The 25,968-nt window shown below is 38.3% G+C and overlaps 1 protein-coding gene across 1 annotated transcript; it reads right to left on the bottom strand.

Moving 5' to 3' along the window:
• Window positions 1–1,676: 1,676 nt before the first annotated feature.
• c1qtnf12 (C1q and TNF related 12) lies at window positions 1,677–25,968 on the bottom strand. Its single transcript, XM_053481879.1, has 8 exons — window positions 24,884–25,968; window positions 12,190–12,294; window positions 11,882–11,993; window positions 10,317–10,498; window positions 7,561–7,669; window positions 5,834–5,927; window positions 3,028–3,106; window positions 1,677–2,929 (listed from the first exon to the last, which is right to left on the bottom strand). Exons 1-8 carry the CDS (start codon window positions 25,055–25,057, stop codon window positions 2,831–2,833), a joined length of 954 nt encoding a protein of 317 aa, XP_053337854.1. The 5' UTR covers window positions 25,058–25,968; the 3' UTR covers window positions 1,677–2,830.

Raw genomic sequence — 25,968 nt, forward strand, 5'->3', positions numbered from 1 at the left:
ATAAAATAACACATATGGAATTAGGTAATTATGTAACAACAACAAAAAACAACAGTTATTTGTTATTTTAAAACACAGAGGTCAGCCTTTCTGTAATAGTTCTTGCAAGAACATTATTGTCAAGTGCATTTGCAAAATCCGTCAAGCACCATAATGAAACTGGCTCTCATGAAGGCCGTCCCAGGAGGACGAGACCAAAACCTACCTCTGCCGCAGACGAGAAGTTTATTTAGAGTTATCAGCCTGAAAAATGACCAATTAACAGCTTCTCAGATTAGAGGCGTTATGAAGTCTTTACAGAGCATAAGTAGCAGAAACATCTCACCATTAACTGTTCAAAGGAGATTAATGCATTTTTTGGACGTCTTCAGCATTCCTTTACAATGTAGAAAGAAATAAAAATCAGAACGTTTATGTAGTTAGAAATGAACCCTAAACCTTTGACTGGTAGTGTATATCCGATTGAAGATCCACATACAGAAGTAACTTAGATCTGATCTGAGAAACGTCAGATTTGTGCATTCAGACAGCCCTAAAAATCATGTCACATTATGGTAAAAAATTTGATTAGAGTCACATCAGGCTGGTAAAGTCAACATAGCCTTAACTAGTCCAGCTCTTTCCTCAGCTCATTTCATTCAGATCAACTTTTATGCTAATGCAGTGGTACCTCAGCATGCGAATTTAGTTCTTAAAGCAAAAAATTTGTATTGCAAAAATTATATGTAAATATAAAAATGTAAATACAGATCATCTGTTTCAACCACCCCAAAATATTGCCAATATTAATAATTTCCAACATTATAATCATATTTTTGTATATAAAAACAATCAAAACGGAAAAGACATGTAAATCAAGTAAAATATAATATAAATTGACTAAACATAATTTAACCTTAATTTATGATTCCTCTTGGCACTTGCTGCTTTAAAAACAAAACTTAAATTGGCCCCCTTTCCTACTTGCTGCCATCCTTGCTAACTTTCTTTGGACCCATGGTGCTATGTCTTCACAAAATCTGGCACAAAAGGCAAAAAAAAAAAAAACACATACAAAAATATGTAAACTCGTTTTCTTTGGCTTACCACTAGTGCAAACAATTTTTGAATGGCTGCTGGACGTACGCGCAACTTAGCAGGCGTTCGGTTCAGCTCGGATTGTTCGTTGGTATGCTGAAAATGCTTTTTATGCAGAGGCTAATTACTTGCAAAATTTCAGTTCTTAAGGCAAAAATTTGTGAGGATGGATGTTCGTTTGTCGAGGAACCACTGTACCAACATCAAACCATGCTCCTTGTCATTTTATAGATCACCTAGTAGCTGAGCCAAGCCTTTGTCGTGATGCAGCATACTGTGTAGCTAAAATACATTGTCATTGGAGATGCAGTGAGTGAGAAAAAAAGCTTTTGCACTTGAATTTTCAGGAGCTGAGAGAGCAAGATGATAAACAGCATTATTTATCTTTTAAAAATGTCTTGCGGCATAACACAAACCCACACAGTTTCACAGTAATAACACCAACAGTAATTATCACCAACCAACAAACTGCCACAAGATTTGCTAAGCACCTGACAAATATTTTAATATAGAAATATTTAATACCAGTGTGTTTTGCGGTGGTATTATCCTTTCAATAAAAAAAAATCATAAGTCTAAAAAGTAATTAAAAGTCCACATTCTACACAAATATTACTTACATTTATTAAAGGTAAAATGTTCAATCTCCATGCTACAGTACACACTCCTGAAGAGCAAATCTGCTTAAAAATGGTGTTTTATTCACATTATTTATTAGCGCTCTCATATTGATATCCCAATACTCACATAAATACTTTTAACAATTTGTATTTGTACTCATATATTTGTCTGCTATAAATGCAATGGCTTTCCCAAAGCAAGCACAAAAAAATGAAGGGGTGGGGGCGTGGTTGTCACCTCTAAAAACAAGAAAAGAGTGCAGCAGGAATCTTCTAACGTGTCTAATTCGTCATGGAGGCACCTCTTCCCGAGTGCCCGCATGCATTCCAGGGACCCTAGCTCAAATCTGGAAGTGTTTTCAAGCAGGCGTAACGAATAAACAAAGTCACAATCATTGCTTTTTATGGTGTGCTTGATCGCCTCCAGTTTTTGCCCTTTTGCAAGCACCGTTGTGAGCGGTGACATGATTAATTTTCCGAGTGCAGGGTGTTACGGTGTGTTATCTATTGTGTGATCGTTAGAAGTCAACAAAGGAGAGATGTGTACATTAGAAGTGAGAATGACAACAGGATCCGTCAGGTTCAGTGAGTCCCCAGCCAGCGCCTTTGCTCGGATTGAAAAATATACGTCATCTGCTAATAGCAGTAAATTTTTTCAAATAATGAATCTGCATCATAGAAGTCAGTCATTTTTCAAAGCATGGTATGTCTTATCATATATCTTTGTATACATCTACTGTAAATTATATGTGTGTGTGTGTGTGTGTGTGTGTATCACAAAAATAAATTCTGTTCAATATCATATACGTAACACCCCAATAAAACAAAAAAAAGATAACATTTCTTGCATATGAAAATACTCATAATTTCTTTTAGCATGCCTACAGCTCAATTAAAAGATCCACAATGTCTTTTCATTCCAAGCTGTGATACGAATTGCATCCAACTGTCTTTTTCCCGGCGGCGTAAAAATAGATGTGCCACAGTCAGCACAGTGGTTCAGTCATCATTTACTGAAGCATTTGCAGATTAACAGTTAGCTGCCTCTGGCTATCCTTTATTTCATTCAGTGTTGGATATCAGTCCAAAAGAAAGCAGTCTTAGGTGGGAGGGGGCAAAAGAAGAAAGGGAGGCTATACCCCCAACAGCATGCCCATGAAATCTGATCCGTTCTGTATCGTGATCGAAGCTCCTGCCGCATTGTCCACAAATATGGAGGTGTACTGACCAGCCTGAAGACGAAAGCACAATAAGACCAGTTAAAACCAGCAACAAATCATTAGTGATTGCATTAAGCTCACTGCTATATGTGCATGAATTAGCCTCTGACCTGGAGCTCCAGCAATCCATGAACATACACTGTGAATATCTTGCTGTTACTCTCCAAGCCAACAATCATCTCCAAAGACCTACAAAAAGATATCAAGGCATTACTGATTTGGTCCATCAAATAAGATGTTCAATATAAGATAAATGGCACAAATGCCTAATGTAAAGCCTTACACAGAAAACAATTTATCAGTGAGGCTAAAAATTAAAAAATATATTTATCAGTGAGGCTAAAAATTTAAATTTGCTCGGGTGCATAAAGAATGGACTGTGGAGCGAAGGAAAAAGGTCATGTGGCCTGATGAATACAAACTGACTCTGTTCCAGAGAATTAATAAGAAACCTGCTGTTTATCTGCTTGAACTACTGTCAGTGCTGTTTCAATAGAAAATTAATAATCTCAGCGCTGGTAAATTCTCGAGTCTGATTGGTCCCGAAGCTGCTCTGGAGTATACAAGTGTACCGAAAAACGTTCATGAAGGAATCCTTAAATGAGTGTTCATGCCCATGGCAGGTCTTCCAGTTGGAACGGAAAATCCGAAGTGACATTTTGACTTGATGTGCTTCATTTCTTTGGGCAGTCTGAAGATTCGCAGTGCACTGCCATATCCACCCACACCTCTTCGACAGAAAATGAAGAATTTGTCATGGTGAATGAATCTTGCTGATTTGTCTCGCTAAACTGCTTTCTCACTAAGCCTTCATCACATTCTCAGCATATCCTAGCAGTTGCCGGGTTTCGAACTGTGTTGGAAAAACCTAGCACGTTTTTTCCCCCCAAAGCGTGTCTAAAAGTTTATGATTGCAGTTTTTTTTTAGACATTTCTAGTAGATGTGACCTTTTTTTCGTGATAGTCTTTTACAGTAAGGTTAGTAAAGTTCTTCCATGAAAAGAGAAGATCAAATAACAGGTAAGTAAATAATATTTTAGCACCCAGGTCTGATTTGTGCAAACACATTTCTAGTACTTCCCTTGTTCAAAGAAACAACCAACTTAACCCTGTTAGGTCAAAGATGCTACCCTAAAGGTCAAAGTTTACCAAGGGTACCAGAGAAGGCAAAAAGGTTTAGGATATATAGTATATATATATTTTTTTGTTTTGTTTCGTTTTGTTTTTTTAAACAAAAGGCCCTCTTTCGCCTTTAACACAGGAAATGTCTTGCTGCTTCCACAAAGGGCAGAACAGACGACATAATTTAATTCCTGCAAGTTTTGGCTCAAGATACACCAGCATTGTAAGACTAATCAGCTTTATGAACCATCCTCTTGCATTTGCGTAGAGGGTAACTGGAGCAACAGCAACAAACAGCTAATTACTTCTGCCTTAAAGGATTTGCCTGGATCTGCCCTCTTTTCTCTTTCCTTTAGTGTCTTTTCTTCCTAAGCTAAAATCATTTTCTTGTTTGATTTCTCAAGGAGGACTTTTACGACATGCATTCGCTTGCCCAAACCACTTAAACAAGAACCACATGGTCTTCATTTCAAGAGGAGCCCAAAGAAAAATACTAATTTTCATCACCAATGATGTATTCCTCCAAGCTGGGGTCATGCATGAATTTATGAAGATGTGGATATGGTCTGTGGAAGCGGAGTTAAAATCAGGCGTTTGGCTGTAATAAATACATGAGGGGAAATTATACAGGCGACTGACTTTCTTACCAAAATTGCTGTTATAAGCAAAGATGTCTCCCACATGGGCTTGTTAACAGAGTTGACATTGTCTGACAACAGATGGAGCTGAAACCACCAAAACTAATGTTGGGGCCAAAGAGAATCACAGAGAATGTGACATACAATTATACATATCAGATTTTTTGAGTTCGGCATCATAAAACGGTCCACAAAGAGCGGTGACATGTCACTACTCAGAAACGCCGGAATAATGGGATAATATGCAACGCCATGAACAACATGGCAGAGTCACTCCACACGCTTTCATTTCACATTGGGTGAAATAAAATACAGAAGTCCCTGAGAAATGCATTACCTCATTCCTATGAGCACAACTGCATCTCTGAATAACCTGACTTGTTTGGTACTTGATCATTGCATTCTGTCTGAATGGATTTGAATGGAGCAGGGGGTCTCGCTTTTACTATTCCAGGACGCATTTGATTTGGGATTTTATTTGATTCTGTATATTGGTCTTTTTACAACATGTTGACCAGCTTGACTGATTTATGCTACAGCCAGTAACGCTTTTACACCACTACTGAATCTAAACACACATGACAGTAGCTTCATGAGCTTGTTAAATATAGAGAAGTCAGCTGGGTGTGTGTATAAAGCCTGAATTTTGTTCAACACATCAATCAAATATATTTCCTTTATTGAAGTTGGTATTACACCTCAGAAAGTGCCTGCAACATTAACACAATCCTGTACACACTCTTTAAACGCATTTTACAAACAAGTATCTAGCTAAGAATCTGCTTTTTTGCATTTTGCCTTTTTCAGAGTTTAAGTTCAGAGGTCCACCTTTCTTCCCTGACTTTTTCATTAGAATTGTGGCTTTAATCTTGGGATACTAACTTCTTCTTACAGGTACACACACTTTTAAATTCACAATTCTGAGATTTAAGTCACAATTCTGAGAAAAAATGTAGGACGTTTGAGAATCAATTAAGAATTCTGAAATTAAAGCCAGGATTCTGTGAAGTCAGAAGTCATAATTCTGAAATTTAAGTTACCATTTTGAAATTATAGTCACAATTCTGAGTCAGAACTTTTTTTTTATGGTGGCCCCAATCCTCTTCTGTACTTTACTGATCCCACTTTAAGAGTCACTGAATTAGAGAACACTCACGTGTATCGATGGCAGAGAGACTCGATGCAGATCAGGACTCTCACATTGTCTCTGGCCCTGAGTTGGTTTTTACTCCTTTTTACCTCACTGTGGTCTGCAAAGAGAACACACAATCAGTGTCACGCCTGGAGCTAAACAACTGGAACGCTCATGCGAGTGAGTTTGAACAATATGAGGTAAACTGAAGGAGAAGACAAAAATAAAGAAGTAATCTGATTTTCCTTTGCCGAAGTAAACATGGCCTGGAGCCTGCAATGTCATCAGTGGTATAAACATCAAGGTATTGGCATGTCACTAACAGTAAGTGCCAGCGAACTGAGGGAATTTTGTATACCACACGGAGACAAGTATACCACACAAGAGTCGATCACAACAGTCTAGCATGGCCTGGGTGTGGATCAAGGCAATGTTTGTGAATTTGTCAGGGGATGGTGGTGATTCTATTATAGTCTTGTGCTGAGGGATAATGGCTGAAGTAGTTTAGAAGTTTAAAAGAATTTACCTGGGAAGAGGACTTTAGGGTATTCGGTTAAATCACAGGAAAACGCAGTAACAACCAGGTATAATTTTAAAAATGACCTGAATTAAATACTAAAAATGGATGCTGAACAAACTGCTGTTGAATTTTCTACAACTATGAGTTGTTCTTTTTTAAATTAAGGAAACTAGTACATTACCATTTTTATAGAATCTGCTAATTCACAGTGACTTGTATGGCAGAACAGATAAATAAATAAAAAATATGCTGTCGTTTTACAGAAAGATATATAATCATCAGTATACATCATTCCTTTTATTTCTTTTAATATTTAAAGTTCTCCAATGTCAATGTTAATAACTTTCTGTATTTAAAAAAAGTTGCTGTACTTGCTGTAGCATGAAATAAATAAACACTTTGGGCCATGCTTTAATTAGAAAATTATATAACTTCCTTCTTTAGACCACTCTGTTGATGATTATTTTCCAATAATAGCAAGCCCCATTGTTAACTCAACTACACTACCTTAAAATTTTCAGTTCACATGACAGTCTAAACAAATGCTTGGATCTTATAAGTACTTTACAGTAGGCTTACAACTTAAAGATACATATGAAACTATATTTTACGCTAAATAATGTGTAAATGTATCACTATTTACAGCCATATCATACAAAGACTTATTTGAAAGGTGTAGAACTACTGATCAGAAAGTCAGTTTTAAACCCTAGCACTACCTAGGTGCCACTTTTTGGGCCCCTGAGTTAGGCCCTTAACTTTCAACTGCTCAGATGTCAGGATTTCAACACTGTGATACCTCAAAAAATGTTTATATTTACACGATAAATATAATTTTCTACTTATAATGCTTGATGTGCCATGTATTGAGGTAGGTTGATGTGGCAATGTTTTATTATGCATACATGTATATTATAAATGTATGTAAATATTTTTAATAAAACTCTTGATCCCAGAAGTTAATTGTATGAAGTCTCTCTAAAAAACAGAGACACTTAAGCCGTCCTAAGCGAAAATTACTATAAACTGCATACTTTCAAATCTTTCTTATATACTTAACTTTCTATCACAGCTTCTTTCTCTTTATTCTGCAACACTACCAGCCATTACAGCTTGACAGCTTTATTGCAGCGACTGTGATATATTGTTTGCACTAAACAATACTGTATCAAATAGGTACAGTGAACTATTTCCAAGTTTTAAAATGCAAAGATTTATGTAATTGTCTTACCAATATGGACATTGGCAGAGAACTGATAAATTCCTGCGATGGGTGCTGTAAATCGGCCAGTGGACTGATCCATCCCCGTTCCTCTGAGAAAGGCACCTTTGGCAGGAGGCTGCAGGTAAGAGGCAAGTGAGAATAACAGCACTGCAACTAACATCAGGCACTTACTGTATATTTTATTTACATTACATCAGTTTCTTTGGCATATATGAAATGCATCCTATAGCACTTAGGCAGTAACTCTTGACAAAAAGAACCCTGTAGAAAAAATATGTTGTGTCTTTTAAATAGTATTCCAAACTATTTAATGTTTAAAAAATGTTTTTTTTAAGCAGCTTAATATGCTACAATTTAGAAAGGCCACATACTGTTATAAAATAATTCATGTTTGGTTTGGGAGCATGGAGAAGTTAAGGGTTCAGAAATATTTAAGATTCTGCCAAGATGCCTTCAATTCTGTTTTTGATCATCACTGTATGGGGCAGTCATGCCAGGCTGTATTATCTGCACTACGTCTTTCCGAATCCATCAAAATGATTTTGTACATCAGTAAAAACTTTTTTTTTTTTCCTAAAAAGAAAAAGCTTAAAATAATAGTATTTATCTGCTTATTTATCGTGTAAGTGTTCTGTCATCCTTTTAGGACATGAAAGACTAGAAATTACCATTTACAATGCAGTCTCAAAATAAAACATGGTCGTGAATAATTGCTCTGAGAAGGGTTTAAAATCACCCATTCTTATACGCAATTTATAGCAAGGTTCCAGCTGGGCGCATATTCTATTACTGGTAAGAAATCATGCACCTTTAAACTTTGATGCTGTTTTAGCTCTGGGATGCTTGGCAGTGCAGCCTTGTATTGAGGAATCTTGTCTACATTTATCAAAGCCCTATTTTTTTTCCATTCCTTGGTGCAGAGGCTATTTCACAAATCACAAGGGTTTTTTTTTCTCTCCCTATATGCCGGCATCTCACTTCCCTGTGCCAGCAGCGTCAAAATGTCACAAGACATAGTTCTTCCCTGAACCAGTGTGCCATTTCAAACAGCATCTATTTTTTTTATCCTCTCCGTTCCCTGGTCCAAGTCCCAAACAGTGTACCTTTTTGTACAGTGCCAGGAAGGCAATGTGGCACATTTGAAAAAGGAGATATTTTTCAGCAGAAGGACTCTGAGAGGCTCAGATTTGTCCTGCCTGGATGATTGGTTAATCCATGGCGTCTCATCATTAGTGTTCAGATGACGAGAGCCATTCATACCGAGCTCATACTGCTCCAAAATATGGTACACAAGTCCCAGTTAATTCTTTAAAACTGTTATGATGAGGACACAACTGCAGAGTTTACAGTTACAGATCATTGCATAAATATTCAATCTTTTTCAACTTTTGTACTATAACAGCCTGGAAATGAAAATTTATCATTTAAAAATGTTATAATTTTTAACACCCTATAATATTAAAGAGGAAAGAAAAAAATGTTAACCAAATTTGTCGAATGGTTACAGGACAGTCATAATACATGACATAATAACATGTCATGTCAATCATAATTACAGACTGGTTATGGAATAGTATCAAGAAGAAAGCTATAATTTGGGCCCACATAGTGAACCATGGTGAGAGTAGCATTGTGTTGAGTTACTATTCTTTTACAATTTTTTACATAATGCATTTAAAAGCAAAGTTTGGTTGTTGTTTTTTTGAAACCATGTCCTGGATTTTTTTTGATAGCCCATTGTTTTTTTATGGTATGTTCTCTAACAAACTTTGGAGCCAGGAATATGGTATTGTATTGAGGTCGCGTGGCCTACAATTAACTAATTATCTGATTCCTAATGCCAACTGGTTGCACCAGAATTTATTTGGAAGTTTCACAGTATTAGGAGGAACACTTGATGCAAGCACGACTTTTATGTTTTTATTTGAAGAATTTTGCCAACTATTGAGCTATTTTGTGTTGATTCATGACACATAACCCCAATTAAGTTCCGGCTGTAACTCTACAAAATGTGGAAAAGTTCAAAGGGGGTGAATACTTATTTAAGGCACTCTAAGTGGAACCTGGATCCAAATCAAAGTGGTTCTCTGGAATTTGTGCAAAAGCAAGTCGTCGCCCCCAACATCAGCACCTAATGGAGCTATTATTTAGAACCACTTAGTGCCAATCAGAATATAATGTTAAAGTGTATTACGATATCATTAGATCTTCTCTGCTCCTCTCTCTCTCTCTCTCTCTCTCTCTTTCTCTGTTTCTAATTGATGATATATTCATTATGTTTTCTAAGCACAGAGGGCAGTCTCATAAAATAAAATCTGCTCATGAGTTGACTTCAGCCCACCTGTTTGTTTTTATGCATATGTGCCTTTCATGGCATTAAAGAATAAAGTGAAATCGAGATATGATTGCCAGTGATTAAAGCTCTTGTGGTGAGGTAATGCACATGGGGGAAGATAAGCCATAAAACAGTGGATGCAGAAAGAAAAACAGACAGGCAGAGGATGGATGTTGGAAAAACTCTACTGCCTATCTGCCACATAATGTTATCATTAGCAGGCTCACCTTTATATGTATACACTAGGCAAGTGCACAGTAGACGGATTTTCAGACAATACTGATAAACTATTGCAAAGAAAAACGGCTGTACTTATTATTTACCCAGGGCTGTGCATCACCTCCCTAAGTATTCATCTCTTTAAAAGCTTTTCATCAATTAGAACTAATACTACGTTCCCCAGGGAGTGCATTTTCATAATACTTACTGTCTGGAAGTTCTGCAGCTCAGTCAGAGTCTTCTTTTCTACGATGACAGGCCCTCTGAGCTTACAGTGAAAGGCCTCTTCAATCCTCCGGTAAGATGCCATACCTTCCAATGCCATCAGTGTTGTGGACAGGTGGCTCTGTTCGCTTGCCCTGTCCACCTGTGCTCTCCTCTCCGTGGCTTCTGGATGAACACAACAGGAAATAAATTCATCAGAATCCATTTCAGACATGATTCTTATGAAGAAATATCAACCACAGAGACCAAAAGGTCTTGATGCCAGTGAAAACATGAGACATCTCCTAACCATTATTTAAGCCATTTTTAAAGGTTTTTAAGGGTAGATTAAATAAATATGACAGAATTTAATAATATTTATGAAAAGACATTCTCAATCATCCATTTTCAGTTTACCAGCGTTGTGAAGTAGGTAGCAATGTTGCTTGGACAATTTCAGTTTTCAACATTTCAACAGTTTGTTTAAAAAAAAAAAAAAGAAAAAAAAATTCAATATTGTTTCCAGCAAGTAACTACTTTTTAAAAGCTGCTGCTTTTAGCTCCTTTTTTAGCAGTATAGCAGTGTAAGCTAGCTTCAATTTAAAAAATGCTGCTACCTTAGCTACATTTTAACAACTAAGCTATTTTAACTAGGTACTTTTTCAATAATTAATCTTGGAGCATGAAATGAAAAGATTTTCAGAAACAAGCAGTGAAGTAAGCTCTCTACGTCTTACTTGTTTTAATAATGCTGTTTTAGCTAAGCTAGTTTCAAAATAATATAGCTTTTTAATCCTGCTTACCTCAACAAGTAGCTAGCTTTCAAGAGTCATGGAGTAAGCTCTCTTTGTACGTGTTACTTCTTTAATTATTGTTGTTTTGCAGGATTAGTCAATGTCTGTATGGCATACCTAATAATAATTTTTTTCACAATATTTTATCTGCACAAATACAAACATCACAGATCATTTCTCCTCATGTCGACAAAGCCTTCGACTACTTTCATAGCACAACAAGCTAGATCAATAGAGCTAAAGTCTTCCACATGTGCTAATGGAAACCTGCCTCAGCCTCAACCTAGTGCATATTTGGTTATTAATTTGTGAGGTAAAAAATGTGAAAAATTTGAAAAACAAAAAACATACTGTGTGTGGGTGTGTGTGTGCACTGACCTGTCTACTACACTCAATAGATCAGTCATTTCAAAAAAAGCATGTGGTTAGCAGACACACATTTTACCAGCCTAAATGAAAATCTCCTTGTGTATAATCACAGGTTCTCTGACTGGTATCACACAAGCTAAGATCTTCTATAGTGGTTTTTGTGAAGCATGTTTGAGAATGTGTGAAAGTGAAGGCACTGGAAAACCACAGCCATGTCTATGGCGTCGTTCAGAAGATCAAACTTTTTTTAAAGCGCATATGGTTAGCATGTGCTGATTTTTAACAGCACTATGTCTTACTGGCATGTGAGAAGTGCCTTTTCCAATCACAGGTGCTAAGATTTCTTACATATGCCAACAGATTGGTTTTCAAGTGTGTGTATATGAATGTGTTTATGAGAGCACACCTTTGATCATTTCTTTAAACTCCTTCAGCAACACCTCTTGAGTGACCTCTGCACCAGGGGCCCCTGGGGGGCCCTGGGGTCCTGGAGGGCCGGGAGGTCCTTGAGGTCCTGGCTGAAACATAATATAAGCTCTGACGTGAAGGTTGTAAAACATGTTACAACATGACATAATAAATAAATTATGTAATGATCGTAATAATGCACTAAAAAGCCCTACAGTCAATATAAATGTTGACCTGAAGCTTTGACTAATAGGATAGAAACGTCGAAATCAAATCTGTGATGAATGACAAAGTACGATTCAGTACCAGTGGTCGCTTCCTTTTCCGACACTTTGCTGGAAAGTTGCCGACTGGCCTTTTGACAAAATCCATCCATGATCCATGTGGGTCTACTCTTTGGACCTCCAAGACCTAAATAAATTACAATGTAAAAAAAATACATGTATGTTATTTTGTAAGCATGCAAGCATGCAACACTTTGTTCTTGATTGTAGAGTTGGCTTCAGATACACATATCATTGATCATTCTGCCTGTGTTCACAGATTTTACTCTTGTTTTCCTCTTCAATGAGCCTTGGAGGACTGCACTAATTATGTGATTTATCAGACATGTTAAACCGGAATCATTCTCCACTTGGCATTCAGCGCGGAGTATTGTCACTAAATCCAATGAGTCATCACAAACCATCGTTGGAAAATCTAGCCTAAAGATACTATTAAATGGTGCCAGACATCATGGCAGGTTGCTCTCTCTCCTTCCTTCTCTCTCTCTCTCTCTCTCTCTCTCTCTTTCTCTTCATGCATATCTTTCTTTATTTTTCTCTCCTTTTCCATCAAAGGGAATAAATTGCTTTTCTGGCATGTTATGTTTCCTCATACTCATGTTCATGAATATTGCTCAGGTGAAACACCAGATCATACTGAATGTACTATTTACAAGTGCCTCCACATTATATGTTAAACAGGTATTGAAATAAGTCACATTGGAAATAAAGTCGCTTATCTTTTCACCTTATCTGAAGTTATTTTTCAGCATGATCCTGGCCCATTCGCACATAGTGTGGTTATCAAATATGCAATCTTGACAATTTAATATAATGCACACCTTTTGCCAATAACTCGAGCAATCTAAATCCCAGCCTGGATCAAGTACAATATTCATGCATCACTGATTGACATGCTTTGGACACATGTTTTGATTATGTGTGTGTGTGCGTGTGCGTGTGTGTGTGTGAAAGATCTTGCTTCTTAGATGGAAAGAAGAACATGCCTTTAGCATACAAAATACTAATCTTCATAATGCAGTTTTTTGGCTTTTCCAATGTTAATTCTGGTAATGTTAATAACTGGTGCTATAGTACTTGAGTACATGGTACAAGTTAACAGGACTTTTTCTCATTATAATTTTAGCATTCCATTAAAGTCACCATTACAGATAACCCCAGATCACTGTAGCCAATCAATATTGTGACTTTTCAACAAACAGCTCTTTTATAACTCCTGCACCAAATGATGATTTAACAGTGTAGAACCTTAACCCCCTTTATGAGGTATCTTTAGATTTATTTTCTTGAATAAATTATGTGAGTCAAAACCCTTTGAGATTTAAGATGTTCTTTTAAATTAAGTTGGTTTTGCTGTTCAGTAGCAATACATTGTTTGTTCATTAATTTTCTATACTACGCTTCTTGTTAGAGGACATACAGTAGGATGATCTTTCTTAGATCGTTAACTGTACAGCTAAAAAAAAATAGGGGGACAGCCAGGAGCCTATTCCAGGAGACTTTGGGCGCAGGGCAGGGTAAACACTGAAAATGGTGCCTATTCCACACACACACACCGGGCAATTTCAGAAAATCTATCACTCTAATCTAATGAAACATTTTAATGAAACCGGAGGAAAGCCACCAAGCACATGAAGAACATGCAATCTCTACGTCCACAGACCAAAGATGGGAATCGAACTCTTAACTCTGGTGGTCTAATAGACCCACATGGATCATGGATGGATTTTGGCAAGAGGTCGACTTTCCAGCAAAGTGTCAGAAAAGGAAGCGACCGGTGGTACTGAATCGTACTTTGTCACAGATTTGATTTCGACATTTCTATCCTATTTCTATCCTGGCGTAGTGGTTAGCACTGTGGCCTTGAACCACCAGAGTTGAGAGTTTGATTTCCACCTTTGGTCTGTGAACATGGAGATTGCATGTTCTCCATGTGCTTGGTGACTTTCCTCCGGTTTCCTCCCGCAGTCCAAAGACATGCAGACTAGATAGATTTGCTTTCCCAAATTGCCTGGTGTGTGTGTGTGTGTGTGTGTGTGTGTGTGTGTGTGTGTGTGTGTGTGTGTGTGTGTGTGGAATTGGCACCCTTTTCAGTGTTTACCTTGCCCTGTGCCTAAAGTCTCCTGAGATAGGCTCCTGGCTGTGCCTCCTTTTTTCTTTAGCTGTACAGTTAGCTATCTAAGAAAGATCACCTTCCTTTAACAGGAAGAATAGTATAGAAAATTAATGAATGAAAAATGTATTGGTACTGAACAGCAAAACAACTTAATTTAAAAGAACATCTTAAGGCTATGTAATCTAGTATTCACTTGCTGTGTTTAATATATCTAATGCTGCTACAGCCTAAAGGTAACAGTTAGATTAATATGTAAGGTCCAGCCAGCCAACATTACCTTAATTTATTGTATATACTGTTGATAATAAAGACAATGTTCACTTTAATTAGTTATTATAATCTTAAATAATGCATCACTTATATAATAATTTAGATTGATTTTGTCATTTATCATGAAGGAGGTTTATCCCTATGTTCCCAGAACCCTATATTCCTCAGTTCTCAGTATAGCACATTATGAAAACCTGAAAACAGTGTTCCCCAGCTCTGTATTTAATCGCATGAAATTATTTCTAGAGACCTCCAAACCCATATATAAAATGCTAACCATTAGTTTTTTGTAATTTAAAACATTTTAATGCCTTGTTTCAAACAAAATAGATAATATTCAGATATTATAAACATTTGCCTTGAACAGAATAAAAGTGTGTTAACAGAAAATTGAACTTGGGAACAAACTGAATTTGTATTTTGGTAGCAGTACACCCTCAACTAATTCGCAAGAATGATTATTGAGCAGAATCACAAATCAAAAAATATGTACAGCAAGGAATACCACAGTGCACAGGCAGAAACTCCTTCAGTAGATTTTCTTTAGAGTGATGTGTAGTGAATTGTATGTTGACTACAGATCCAAATAATCAACTTGATTCTCATGGCTTTACATACAGTAGTAGTAGTTCCAACCCAATCCTAAGAACTATCCAAACAACGACAATCCCTACTTCTATCCAAAGAACTGGTTAAAAAGTAAAGGCAGAATTCCAAAAACCACTACAATGGCTTCATGCCTTTTCCTAAATGTCAAATGACTACAGTTGAGATAAAAATAAAGATAGAGCAGAGTCTTAGAGGTGAAATGTCTGAAATGGATTTTGTTTAGGTTTGACAGCCTGACATGGATCACCTATCTGTTAAACAAACATGCCATTTTTCTTTGCAGAAAGACGTTTTTTTACACCGACAAAGTAAGCCCTTGTATTTTTTTTTTATCTCAGATATTCAGGAATGAAAGAGGCATCTATTTTGGTTTTGGTTGGGCAAGGTTTTTGTTCTTTCTCTCATTTTTCTTGTGACAGCAGACATAATAAACAACTTAACTAGCAAACGGGCTTCTTGCATTTTGGATGTCTTTGTGTTTGTGTTGTGCCTCAAGAGCCCCTAGACGTGTAAAAGACAGACAGGCTCAGTCAGTTGTAAATATATTGTTAAGGTCTAGAGTAATCCTTCAGATCCTTCCCACAAAGGTAATTGGTTTCTTACTGTTTCATTTCCTGGAATGTTGCCTGAATGTTAATAGGAGTAGGATTGGCAAAGCTAAGAAAAGCAGTTTACGTTTACAAAAGATGAACCATTAAGGTCAAAGATTCAGATCAAGAATATTATAATAAAAAATCACATGTTGGGTTTAATGGATAAGTTTTGGATGAATCCCAGTGTTAGTGCTGATACATTATCTCACCCATGTAAGCTTCCTCTTGGTTTCTATTTATTTCCTTTTTTGCATCCAGTCTTCTGGGATCCACAGTGACCATTCGTGGTAAAATCCAAATCCATTTATTCATGTTAAAGACCAAAATATTCACTAACCTGATAGAATTCCTAGGAATTTAGCACAAGGGTTCACACGCAGATTGAATCAAACTGGTTTTCTCTAGGGTCCGGAGGTCAATGAGTTCGTCAACGCCTTTGCTAAACCACTTCGAAATATATGACGACCCTGCGCAAACACTGCGGATGAACGGACTGAAATCATGCATGTGGAGACACCATAATGCTCTCAAAGCAAGGGATTAGCGCGCGACAAGACAAAGCACTTGAGCTTTGTAGACATTCACACAGGCCCAGCACTCCCCTTTTCGTGATGATATTCAAGACCACCTAATGCAACTCAAAAAAAGTGCAAATCCACCACTTGAGAGCCTGAGGGGAATGAATACGCTCATCACTGCTGTGTCAAGAAACAAGCTAAGGATTGTGAGCACGTAATTATAAAAACAATACCATGCCCCTGATGTAGCCCAGATCAGTTTCAAACCAGGATGATGATGATGATAATGGTGCCAAACCACTGCCTTTATTCCACATAATTCAAGTGATCTTTATTGTCTTGTTTGTGAAAGCAGCACTCATGCAATGTTCATTGTAAACAGAAGCGGCAACATGACTAGTGTTGAAAAAGCTGCTACGCTGAGTTATGTGAACATTTCGAGAAATGCCTGTGATGGATAATGTCAAGGAGCTTGTAGCTCAGCCTACCTCCACCTACGCACTTTTATGGACCTAGTTTTTCCTCTGATGATGTGGGTTTGTGGTTGTTAAAATAGCAGTGCAGTTTGGGGCAGGGCTGCCAAATAGTCCATTATGGGTGAGCTGGTGGAAAAAAAGAATTTCACCCAATAATATAACCCTCCCACCGAAGTAATGTAGAGACGATGAAAGGAAAACACAAAGCTCCATAATTTATTAGTCTATGAATAAAACACTGATGTAGTAGGGGTGTCAAGGGGTGTCATATGGTATGTGGATTTTGGACACCTAATAGTTTTGCTTTAACCACAGGAACACTAGAGCAATGCACCGTTTCGTATAATCAGCCCAGTTTTTTTTGTTTTTTTTTAAGTTATGCAGTGCCTAAATAGTGAAAGTAAATGACATGTATATGCCTGCAAATATGCAATTACGAAATAATTTGACCACAAAATGTACCTGGGCATGAAGAAACAGCAAATTGTTGCTTTTGCTGCTTTTAGTTTGGGTTTTACAAGAGACACACTGTACCTGTAAGTTGTGACATGATACAAATGCCAACTGCACTTTTTCGTTTTCAGGATGGTGTTTGCTGCATTCACTGAATATTTTCGTCACATTCGAGACTCTACATGATTTTAAAACAGATTCGCTTCACATCACGCGTTTTTTCTTTTTTTTTATTTGAAAACCTCTCCAAAGTTCTGCCACATAGTATTTGTTTAACATTTAAAGGAAATTTGAAAATGAGCTTATTTTGAGCAACAAAAAAGTGGGAGGAACAAGAGGCTGCCTGCCACGGCAAACATAAACACAGCCATTAAGCTATTTTGTGGCCGCCATCGACAGCCGTGCAGCACTGTCTCATTGTAGAGAGGCTTAATGATTGTTTAGGCTTCATTTCCATGCCATTACAATCAGCTTGGTTATGATTAATATAATTCCAGATATTCGCGCCGTGACTATGCATTAGGCCTAATTTTTTCCGTTGCATTTACTGACAGGCGTGTAGTGTAGGCCGAAGCCTGTAATTAAGCCCACGCACGCACAGCCTGCACAAACTAGACTAAATATTGTATAAATACTGAAGCCTTACAAATTGGGTGCCCATTACACCAGACAGACTAACAGTCGTGTTTTCTATTAACTTGTATCAGATATAGTAGTACATAAGCTATTATGTACAGCAGTGAAGATGGAAACGAGCCAGATACAAAACTGTACTGCCCAGCTCTCTGAAGTCAAGCCAGAGAAGTTTTTAATGCTAAAACCACAATGCACTTTGATGCTCTACTTCTATTTTAATACAACTCACTCGTACTTCATTGATCACAATTTTACGTGCATACAGACAATTTGCACATGAGTACTGCTGAGGTAATCATAAAGGCTGTTCCTCATGCATCCCAGCCCTTATATTCACAAGGCACTCTCAAAAAAAAAGGTACAAATCTGTACCTTTACTTCCCCACACTGGGACATCTTTTGTACCTATCTGTAAGACTACAGCATTTAGCCAAAAAGTATATGTACACCTAACAGTCAGACCCATATATCCTTGTTGAACATCTAATTCTGAAACCATTGGCCTTAACATTTGGTTGGTCTTGTTTGCACCTCTGCAAAGGCTTTTTGCTAGACTTTGGGACGTAACCATTGAGGTTTACCCATTCCGCCACCAGAGCATTTCTGGGGTTGTGCACTGACGTGCAAAAAAGCCCAAAGTTCCAGGTGTTAAGTTCACACTTTTATTCCAGATGTGTACATAGTGGTTGAGGTCAAGGCTTTGTGCAGAACACTTGAGTTCTTCCACTACAACCTTGGCAAACCATGTCTTCATATCGCACACATTGTGCACAGTGATATTGTCGTGCTGGAACAGGTTTGGACCTTATAGTTCTTGTGATGGGAAACTTTCACAAGAACTGTTACAACTAAACAATCATGAATTGGAAAAGACTTAAACATGGAAGGGTTGGTCAGGCATGCAAACACTTTTGGCCATTATAGTGTATGTTGTGCAGTGTCTGAACTTTCCTTGTGGTGCCTTCTTGCCACTTTTACCTCTGGATTGCTCAGTCAAGATCTAAATCAACATCTGGATTTCTGTAAAGTCGCTTTATGACAATGTCTATTTTTAAAGGCAACATACAGACTTGGACAATATAGACTTTTAACATTCTAGTAACTCAGGTGTGTGTTGAAATGATGAAATGTGAAGAACGTTCTTGCTCTGCATAATTTCCCACAGTACAAACTGTACAGATTGCCATCAGTAAATTCCTATTTTGGAATGTTGTGTAGTTACTGTACATGGTCACCAGATCTATAGATAGCACATTCGTCCAAGAAGCTGTTGTGAGTTTTTAAGGAGGAAAGTTTAACAGCAACCAACTTGCACAGTTTCCTAAATTCCTGAAACAAACCATAATCTGTTGCTCACAACAAACACAGAAAATACATCTAAATAAAAATTTTTTGCTTAAGAGAAATCTATTTGTGATCAGACATGGAAAATAGAAATATGTCATTGTGAAACGTATTTAGCTGTGCAGCACATAAGGTTCAGCTGATTGAATTGCCTCCATGTTTCCCCGCTTCCTGGCTTTCTTAAATTGTGCGGTTTTGTCATGTTGTCATTGTGCGGGGTTCCTCAGGGTTTTTAGGTTTCCCCACCTCCCAAAAACATGACAGTAAGTCCATTGGGGTCCTGTGTGAATGAGTGTGTACAATTTAGTTTAAAAGTTGTACATTTGCAAGTTCTCTTGCAATAAATGTGGTTTTGCATGCAATGCGGACAATTAGTTGTTTTTGGTCGTGTTTGCTTTACTGCATAGCATCTTTTTTAAAGATTAGCCATTCAATTGCACAACAAATCAAAACTATTGAAATATCACCTTACTGTACATGCATGAAATAGGAAAAACTGGCTTTGTGGGGTTATTATTATGTTATATAGGTTAGTATACATATATTATATGTTCTCAAATCACGGGATTAGAAAATATTTCTATGTTATAAAAGATTAAATTATGTCTTTAATTACATACATCGTTCATCATCTTCTGTGACCACTGTAACCATCAGATAGCAGTCCATCAGGTGCAGCATGTTCACAAAGGTTCACACCTCAGTGAGCAGTACATATATAGCATTTAAACATACTATTCTATATATATTTATTTATTATTTTATTATATATATATAACTCTCATATCCATCCCTTTTTAAAAGCACTCCTGAGTGAATATTGTGGAGATAAAAAGGAAAAAAAAATGTAGAGGAGAGCTTTGGAGGTGAGCTGTTTGAAATGGAATTTGTTTAGGTATGGATTCCGGACAAAGATCGCTTTTTCTCAAACTAACTTTTCTTCACTGAAAGTCTTTCCTCCTCGTATATGACAACAAAGTGCCCCATTGTTTTTTTGTGTTGTTGTTTTTTTTTCCTTTTTTTTAATGAATTGACTGAAGGGAGCCTCTCTGTCTTTGTTTCAGCAGTTGGACATCACTGGCGTGTGTCCTCGCTGTCACGCTCATCTCCCTTTGCCATTCAGCCGCCATTCCACTCCAGTGCCTTTCACTGGCACGGCAGTCCCAGCAGGAACGCGCGTACGGAAAAATCACCTACGCTTTACACGTGATCGTATGCTTTCACATTTGCACTTTGTAACAATGTGAGTAACGGAGGATCATCGAGTCAAAACCTACTACTAAACCTGCATTTTATTATGCTGAGCCCTTAAATTGCATGACATCAAGTGATCACAACTTAACATGTCATCGCATGACAAATTAGCATAGACAGAAAATCACATATAAAAAAATAAAAACATGCTCTGTGTGAAGTCCTCACGTACGAAACAGTACAAATAGTCTAAAAGCCGCATGTGCAAACTTTACACCTTGATCATGTCATTACAGTGACTTTTCTGTAACCTTGGACACAAAGTGGATCCCACTAAAAAAAAGTGGCACAAGTGCCACGCACAATGATGCCATTTTCCCAGTGTTTCTCTTTACAGGTCAAGAAGACAGATTTACAGTCTTGATTATATGAGCACATTGGTGGCACACCTCTGTGCCATACCTACAATTAAACCCTGGATTGATACTGTGTCATTATGCCCTGCGGGATCTGCACTGAGAAAAAAAAATCACTACATATCAAGTAGGAGGCATCCTTTTTACTAGAACTTGTTCATTATTTAATTTCATCACTCATTTCTGCCTAAGCCTTGACAGCTAATACACTCCGAACGGACAAATATAGACATGGCGCTTTTTTGCACGCTGAAATATTTGTTTGGCAGTTGCCATAAAGTTCCTTTCATCACATCCTTACATACACAGTGAAACAGTTAACTGCTGTGTTATTACTCCAGGGGAAAGTTGGAGAGGCGCCCATTAGGCCCATGGGTCATTAAATCAGTGACAACAAAGACGGCTGTATCTAATTTACACCGCCATCTAGCACACGTTTACAAAACACAGCGCCATTTACTGTATGTGTCGAGAATGGCTGGGAAACTTTCCATGAACGGAGAGATGCAAGCCGAGGTTAGCAGGGGCCCCGTGTTGTTTTTAATCTCTTGGCAGTGTAAACATTGTATAGATATTTTTGAGTGTGAGCGTATATCGAGTGCGCATTCCTTTGCTAGTGAAGACATGCGAAGAGTAAAAAAACCACAAGGCCTATTATGAGCTCTGGAGAATTATTCGGCCCACCTCCTTCCACAAGGATGAGAAGAGGCTGACTCGAGCATCACACCTGCTTTTGTGAAAAAAATTACAGTGCAGAGAGAGAGGCTGGACTGGATGCTCTTTTTTCTACCTTTTTCTAATCTGTGGTAGGTCAACTAGATGATTTATGCCACAGCGTTGCATCACTGAGATCTTGATCTTGATTACAGCCATGATTTCGCAAAGCGCTGTTGATGACAGCTAGTAATGACTTTTTCTTTCTCAAAAAGGACATGTGTGTTATTTGGTGACTCAGTTGTTAAGGCGATTGTGAATTTACATCATGACATCAGAAAGCTTTCATTGTTGGCGTTAAGATGTACCTTTTACTGTTTAGTTCAGTCTTAAGTCAGTTTTGATACTAAATGTCAGCGACTGAGAAAAAGGGCTGAAAACTAAAATATTAAAAAAATTCGTTAGTACTGTCGCCTTGAATCTCAAGGGTAGGGGTTCGATTCCCTCCTGAGGTCTGCGTGCATGGAGTTTGCATGTTCTCCCCGTGCTTGGTGGGTTTCCCCTGGGTACTTCGGTTTCCTCCCACAGTCTGAAGACGTAGATTAGGCTAATTGCCATTCCCAAATTGCCCATAGTGTGTAAACAAGCATGTGAGTGTGTGAATGTATACGTGTGCCCTGCCATGGATGGGCTCCCTCTTTAGTGTGTACCCCACCTCGTGCCCTAAGTCTCCTGATAACGACCCTGTACACATAAAATAAAGTGGTAAAGAAGATAAGTGAGGGAGAGTGATAATTTCAAGTATTAAAATGAACTAGGTTGTATGTATACATATATTATGTATACATACTTATTATATTTATGTGTTTTTTTATGGATGATTGCAGCTTTTTACGGAGTGAATAAATTTTTTTTTTATGTGAATATTGCTAAGAAGAATATGAATGGCTCATTTTACACCTCAGGCTTACACTCTCTGTCTAGGATTATGTTACAAATGGCAAAACCAACTTTATAATGGTTTTTTCCATCTCTTTTTTTAACATTGTGGTTATGATATAATTAAGCTTTTACTTTTCTCTATAAGATGCAAACTAAACTTTTCATTTTATAAAGAACACTTACTGTACATACTGTATAGTGATAAAAGCAGTCACTTCATGAAATCATACCTAAAAGGCAGGGCAAGTTCTGTGAAAGGCAAGTTCATATTCATATCTCCAAGATGTAAGAATGTTAATTATGCCTTTGGTACGAGCACAAAGCTTAAGTACGAATAAGTGAGGTGAAAAATGAGAGCGCATGCTTCTGTTTACCTTTTTCACCTGACCTGAGATTAAACATAGTATAGGGATTTGACATGTCTCCTTTCAATGGCCTCTAACATGCTTTAAAGCTCTGAAATTGATCTTCGGCCCATAACCTTGGATATCAACTTAACCCCGAGTCCACGGCCCAGGTGATGCTGTTTGGCACTGACACAATCTGGCATAACACAGGGTCTTAACGTGATTATGTCATTATTCCCTGATCGCATGGGATGAGATGAAAAGAATGTAAGCAAGGCAGGGGCAAAGCAGCTAATCCTCTTCTAGGTGTCCTCTTTCAGGACCCTTTCTGTGAGGCTTTGTGAGGGGCTTACACGGCCTGCTGCCCTGGTTTTTCTTTTTTTTTTTTCTTCTTCTTTTTTTTTCACCCTATCGGATGTCCCAGACACAGTGGAGTCAGGCTGGCCTGAGAATGACAGAATCAATGGGCTGGGAAAGAGCTCTGCCAAGGGTCTTTAAATATCTCCCCACCTAAACTTTCCCAGGAATTACATCATGGCAGCTTGCCTGCACCGGACCACAGCAAGAAGAAGAGAAAGAATAAGAAGAAGAGGTTAATTGCATTGCAAAAAAAAAAATACATTGTTTGGTAAAGCCTGGCCCAATCAGGGTTTGACCCAAGTAGCTTCTGATTTTAGATATAAATGCATTACAGCCTCAAATTTAAAAGGTAAAATCTTATAGTAGTTAATTTTATAGTTATAACCAAGTTCAAATTTTTGTCAGGATGTTATTCTGCAGTAGCAACGTGTTTGGGGAAAGTGTAAAAGTGTATTATTATTATTATTATTATATTCATGTCCCAGCATTGTGCTACCTATAATGTTAGATATTTAGTTTTGCCTCAACTTAGAAAGTCCAAGACAATCTCAAAATTAGTTTTCTGTAAAAAAAAAAAAAAAAAAAAAAGAAATACAGTTGTTGTGTACAAACTAAGTCAAGCATACAACTCATGAAGCGTTTTGGTATGGAGCCGGAGATCCAGAGCGAGTCATTTGAGAATGCCAACACAATGGGTGGCCCGAAAAAGGCAAATGATCCAGTGGAAACCATTATATCTAAACAATACTTATGCAATAAATAAACAGGGTTGAACTGGCAAAACATTTATCATGGTAAAGCCTGAGGATATGCATGCATACTTGCATTCAAGCTCAGTCACCGCATGTGGGCGTTTATGTCGCCTGAGTAATGCTGATCCAGACCAAAGTGTAATGCTGACATAATATTTTACATGTTCACTCTGGAAAAGTTTATTTTTGGAAAAACACTTTCTTGCCATACTGTCCATAGCTGCAGCTCATTAACACACTCAGAAGGCTTAATCAGTTAGGTATCTAGAGGTGGTTGGGAACTAATTGATGCACTGATCAGACTCCCCAAGTGCGCATTCCTCACATACCTAAGGCATTCATCCATTTTGGGCTACACATATTACAGTCTGGACTTTTTCTCTGTTTCGGACTCTATCATCTAAGCAGTGCACACCTGACCCAAAGAGGCTAAAGCCCATGCTCTGTCTCTTACAGTCTAATTCCATTTAAACATCCCTGACTGACTCATTAGTGTGTGTGTGTTGTGGGGGGCAGACATAAACAGCATTAAATACATTAAACATTCTTTTTCTCTGATGCAAAACAGCAGAAGACTTCTGCATTCACACGACACAGAGACATGATTATGATGGTCAGAATAAATCAGTTGGGTTCCCCGCTGTCTGATGAGTCTTCCAGATTTGCTGTGCTTAAGGAAATGTTTCTGGGTACTGTTTTCCATATGCTTCCAATACGATACCACTAATTATGATGACAAATGCGGCGACATAGCATTAAAGGTGCTCCCTGAGCATAACCGGGAGAACACTTAAGTACACTTAAAAACTGGCAGAGTGACCTTAAGGGTGATAATCCACAAATAAATCACATTATATGTATGTGCAAGCTTATAATAATGTTCCCTAATGACCCCTTAATGTGAGACATTTGTTTGTTATAATCTCTGTTGGAAATTGTGATTTATCATTTCAGGTAGTTCTGAACTTCCAGCAAAGTCACAGACATAGAAAGAGGAGAGTGGGAGAGGCGAATGAATTAGAAAGGAGCGATTTACCTCTGTGTTCTCATCCTCCTCCTCGCTGTTGGAAAGTGTGGTGTTGAACACCTCAGTGTGCTGCGGGGTCATCTCCTTTGGCCTCTTCCGTGCCTTTTTGGCTTCAGCCCCTTCCAGGAGTGTGCCTTGACTCCAAAGCAGGGCTGCCAAGGCAGCTAGCAGCCAAAGGCGCATCTTTTGTTCTCCAATCAATCTCCCAAAGCAATCTTCAGACCCTTCAGCCAAGTCTCACTTTGTAGCGCACACCCCTCTGTTGGGGACAGCTGAAGTTTCCCCAGGTATGCTTGGATTCAATGGAGCGCAATGGTTTGAGGGATAGGCACTTCAACTCAAGAACTCCCTTCGTAGGGAGGAAGGCTAGAGGTGATGGTGGTCTCAGTAGGCAGTAAAAGTAAAGTTCAGACTAAGCAGAGCAGCTCACTCAACTATAAGGAGTGTCAAGTAGAGTGGTCCTAGGGAGTGACAGATCGCGGCAGGGCTGACAGCAAATAAACCCATTAGTGAGATTTTTCACGCTTCCTGCCCCACTGAGGGTGGAGGGTACCATGGGGTGCCTGCAGAGGAGGGGCCGGGAGCCAAAGCAGGGAAAGGAGGGGGGCAGGAATGGTGGGTTCCCCAGATTCCCTTGTTCTCTCTCTCTTTCTCTCTCTCTGGCTCGGAGGCTGTGGTGAGACAGTTGTGATGAGCTGGAGTTTCTCTAGTGAGTGTAGTCGTCTGCTCCTCAGGGTAGATGAAAAAAGTCCTTAGAGAGATCAAATTAGGAGTAACTCCAGTTGGCTTGGCCTTTGCTCTTGTTTCAGTTTTGTTTGCTCTCAGGGAAAAAAAATAATTTCCCACAGACACCTTCAAGCACGCTACAAAGAAGAAGAAGGACTTGGTAAAGACAGCAATTGCTATATTTTCTTGTCGATGTAGGCACTTGCACACTCAACCTTAGAAGCCCCTAAGTCAACAGCCAATTCCAAAACCACAAGCACACACACCTCCGTGTCTGGGCTGCGTGGTGGGTCCTGCCTGCTCTGTGCCTGCTTGTTTCGACACACTTGCTTTTTCCAATCTCATGCACTCCTACACTCCCCAAACTT

Source organism: Clarias gariepinus, chromosome 22 (assembly GCF_024256425.1).
Source record: "Clarias gariepinus isolate MV-2021 ecotype Netherlands chromosome 22, CGAR_prim_01v2, whole genome shotgun sequence".
NCBI lineage: Eukaryota > Metazoa > Chordata > Actinopteri > Siluriformes > Clariidae > Clarias > Clarias gariepinus.

What these genes read in the sequence shown, in the direction of transcription:
- c1qtnf12 (XM_053481879.1), bottom strand. Translation starts at nt 25,057, where the DNA reads ATGCGCCTTTGGCTGCTAGCTGCCTTGGCAGCCCTGCTTTGGAGTCAA. An exon ending in AGGAGGATGAGAACACAGAG is followed by an intron (nt 12,295 to 24,883) that starts GTAAATCGCTCC and finishes TAATTTATTTAG; the next exon opens with GTCTTGGAGGTCCAAAGAGT. An exon ending in CTCTGCCAATGTCCATATTG is followed by an intron (nt 5,928 to 7,560) that starts GTAAGACAATTA and finishes TTCTCTTTGCAG; the next exon opens with ACCACAGTGAGGTAAAAAGG.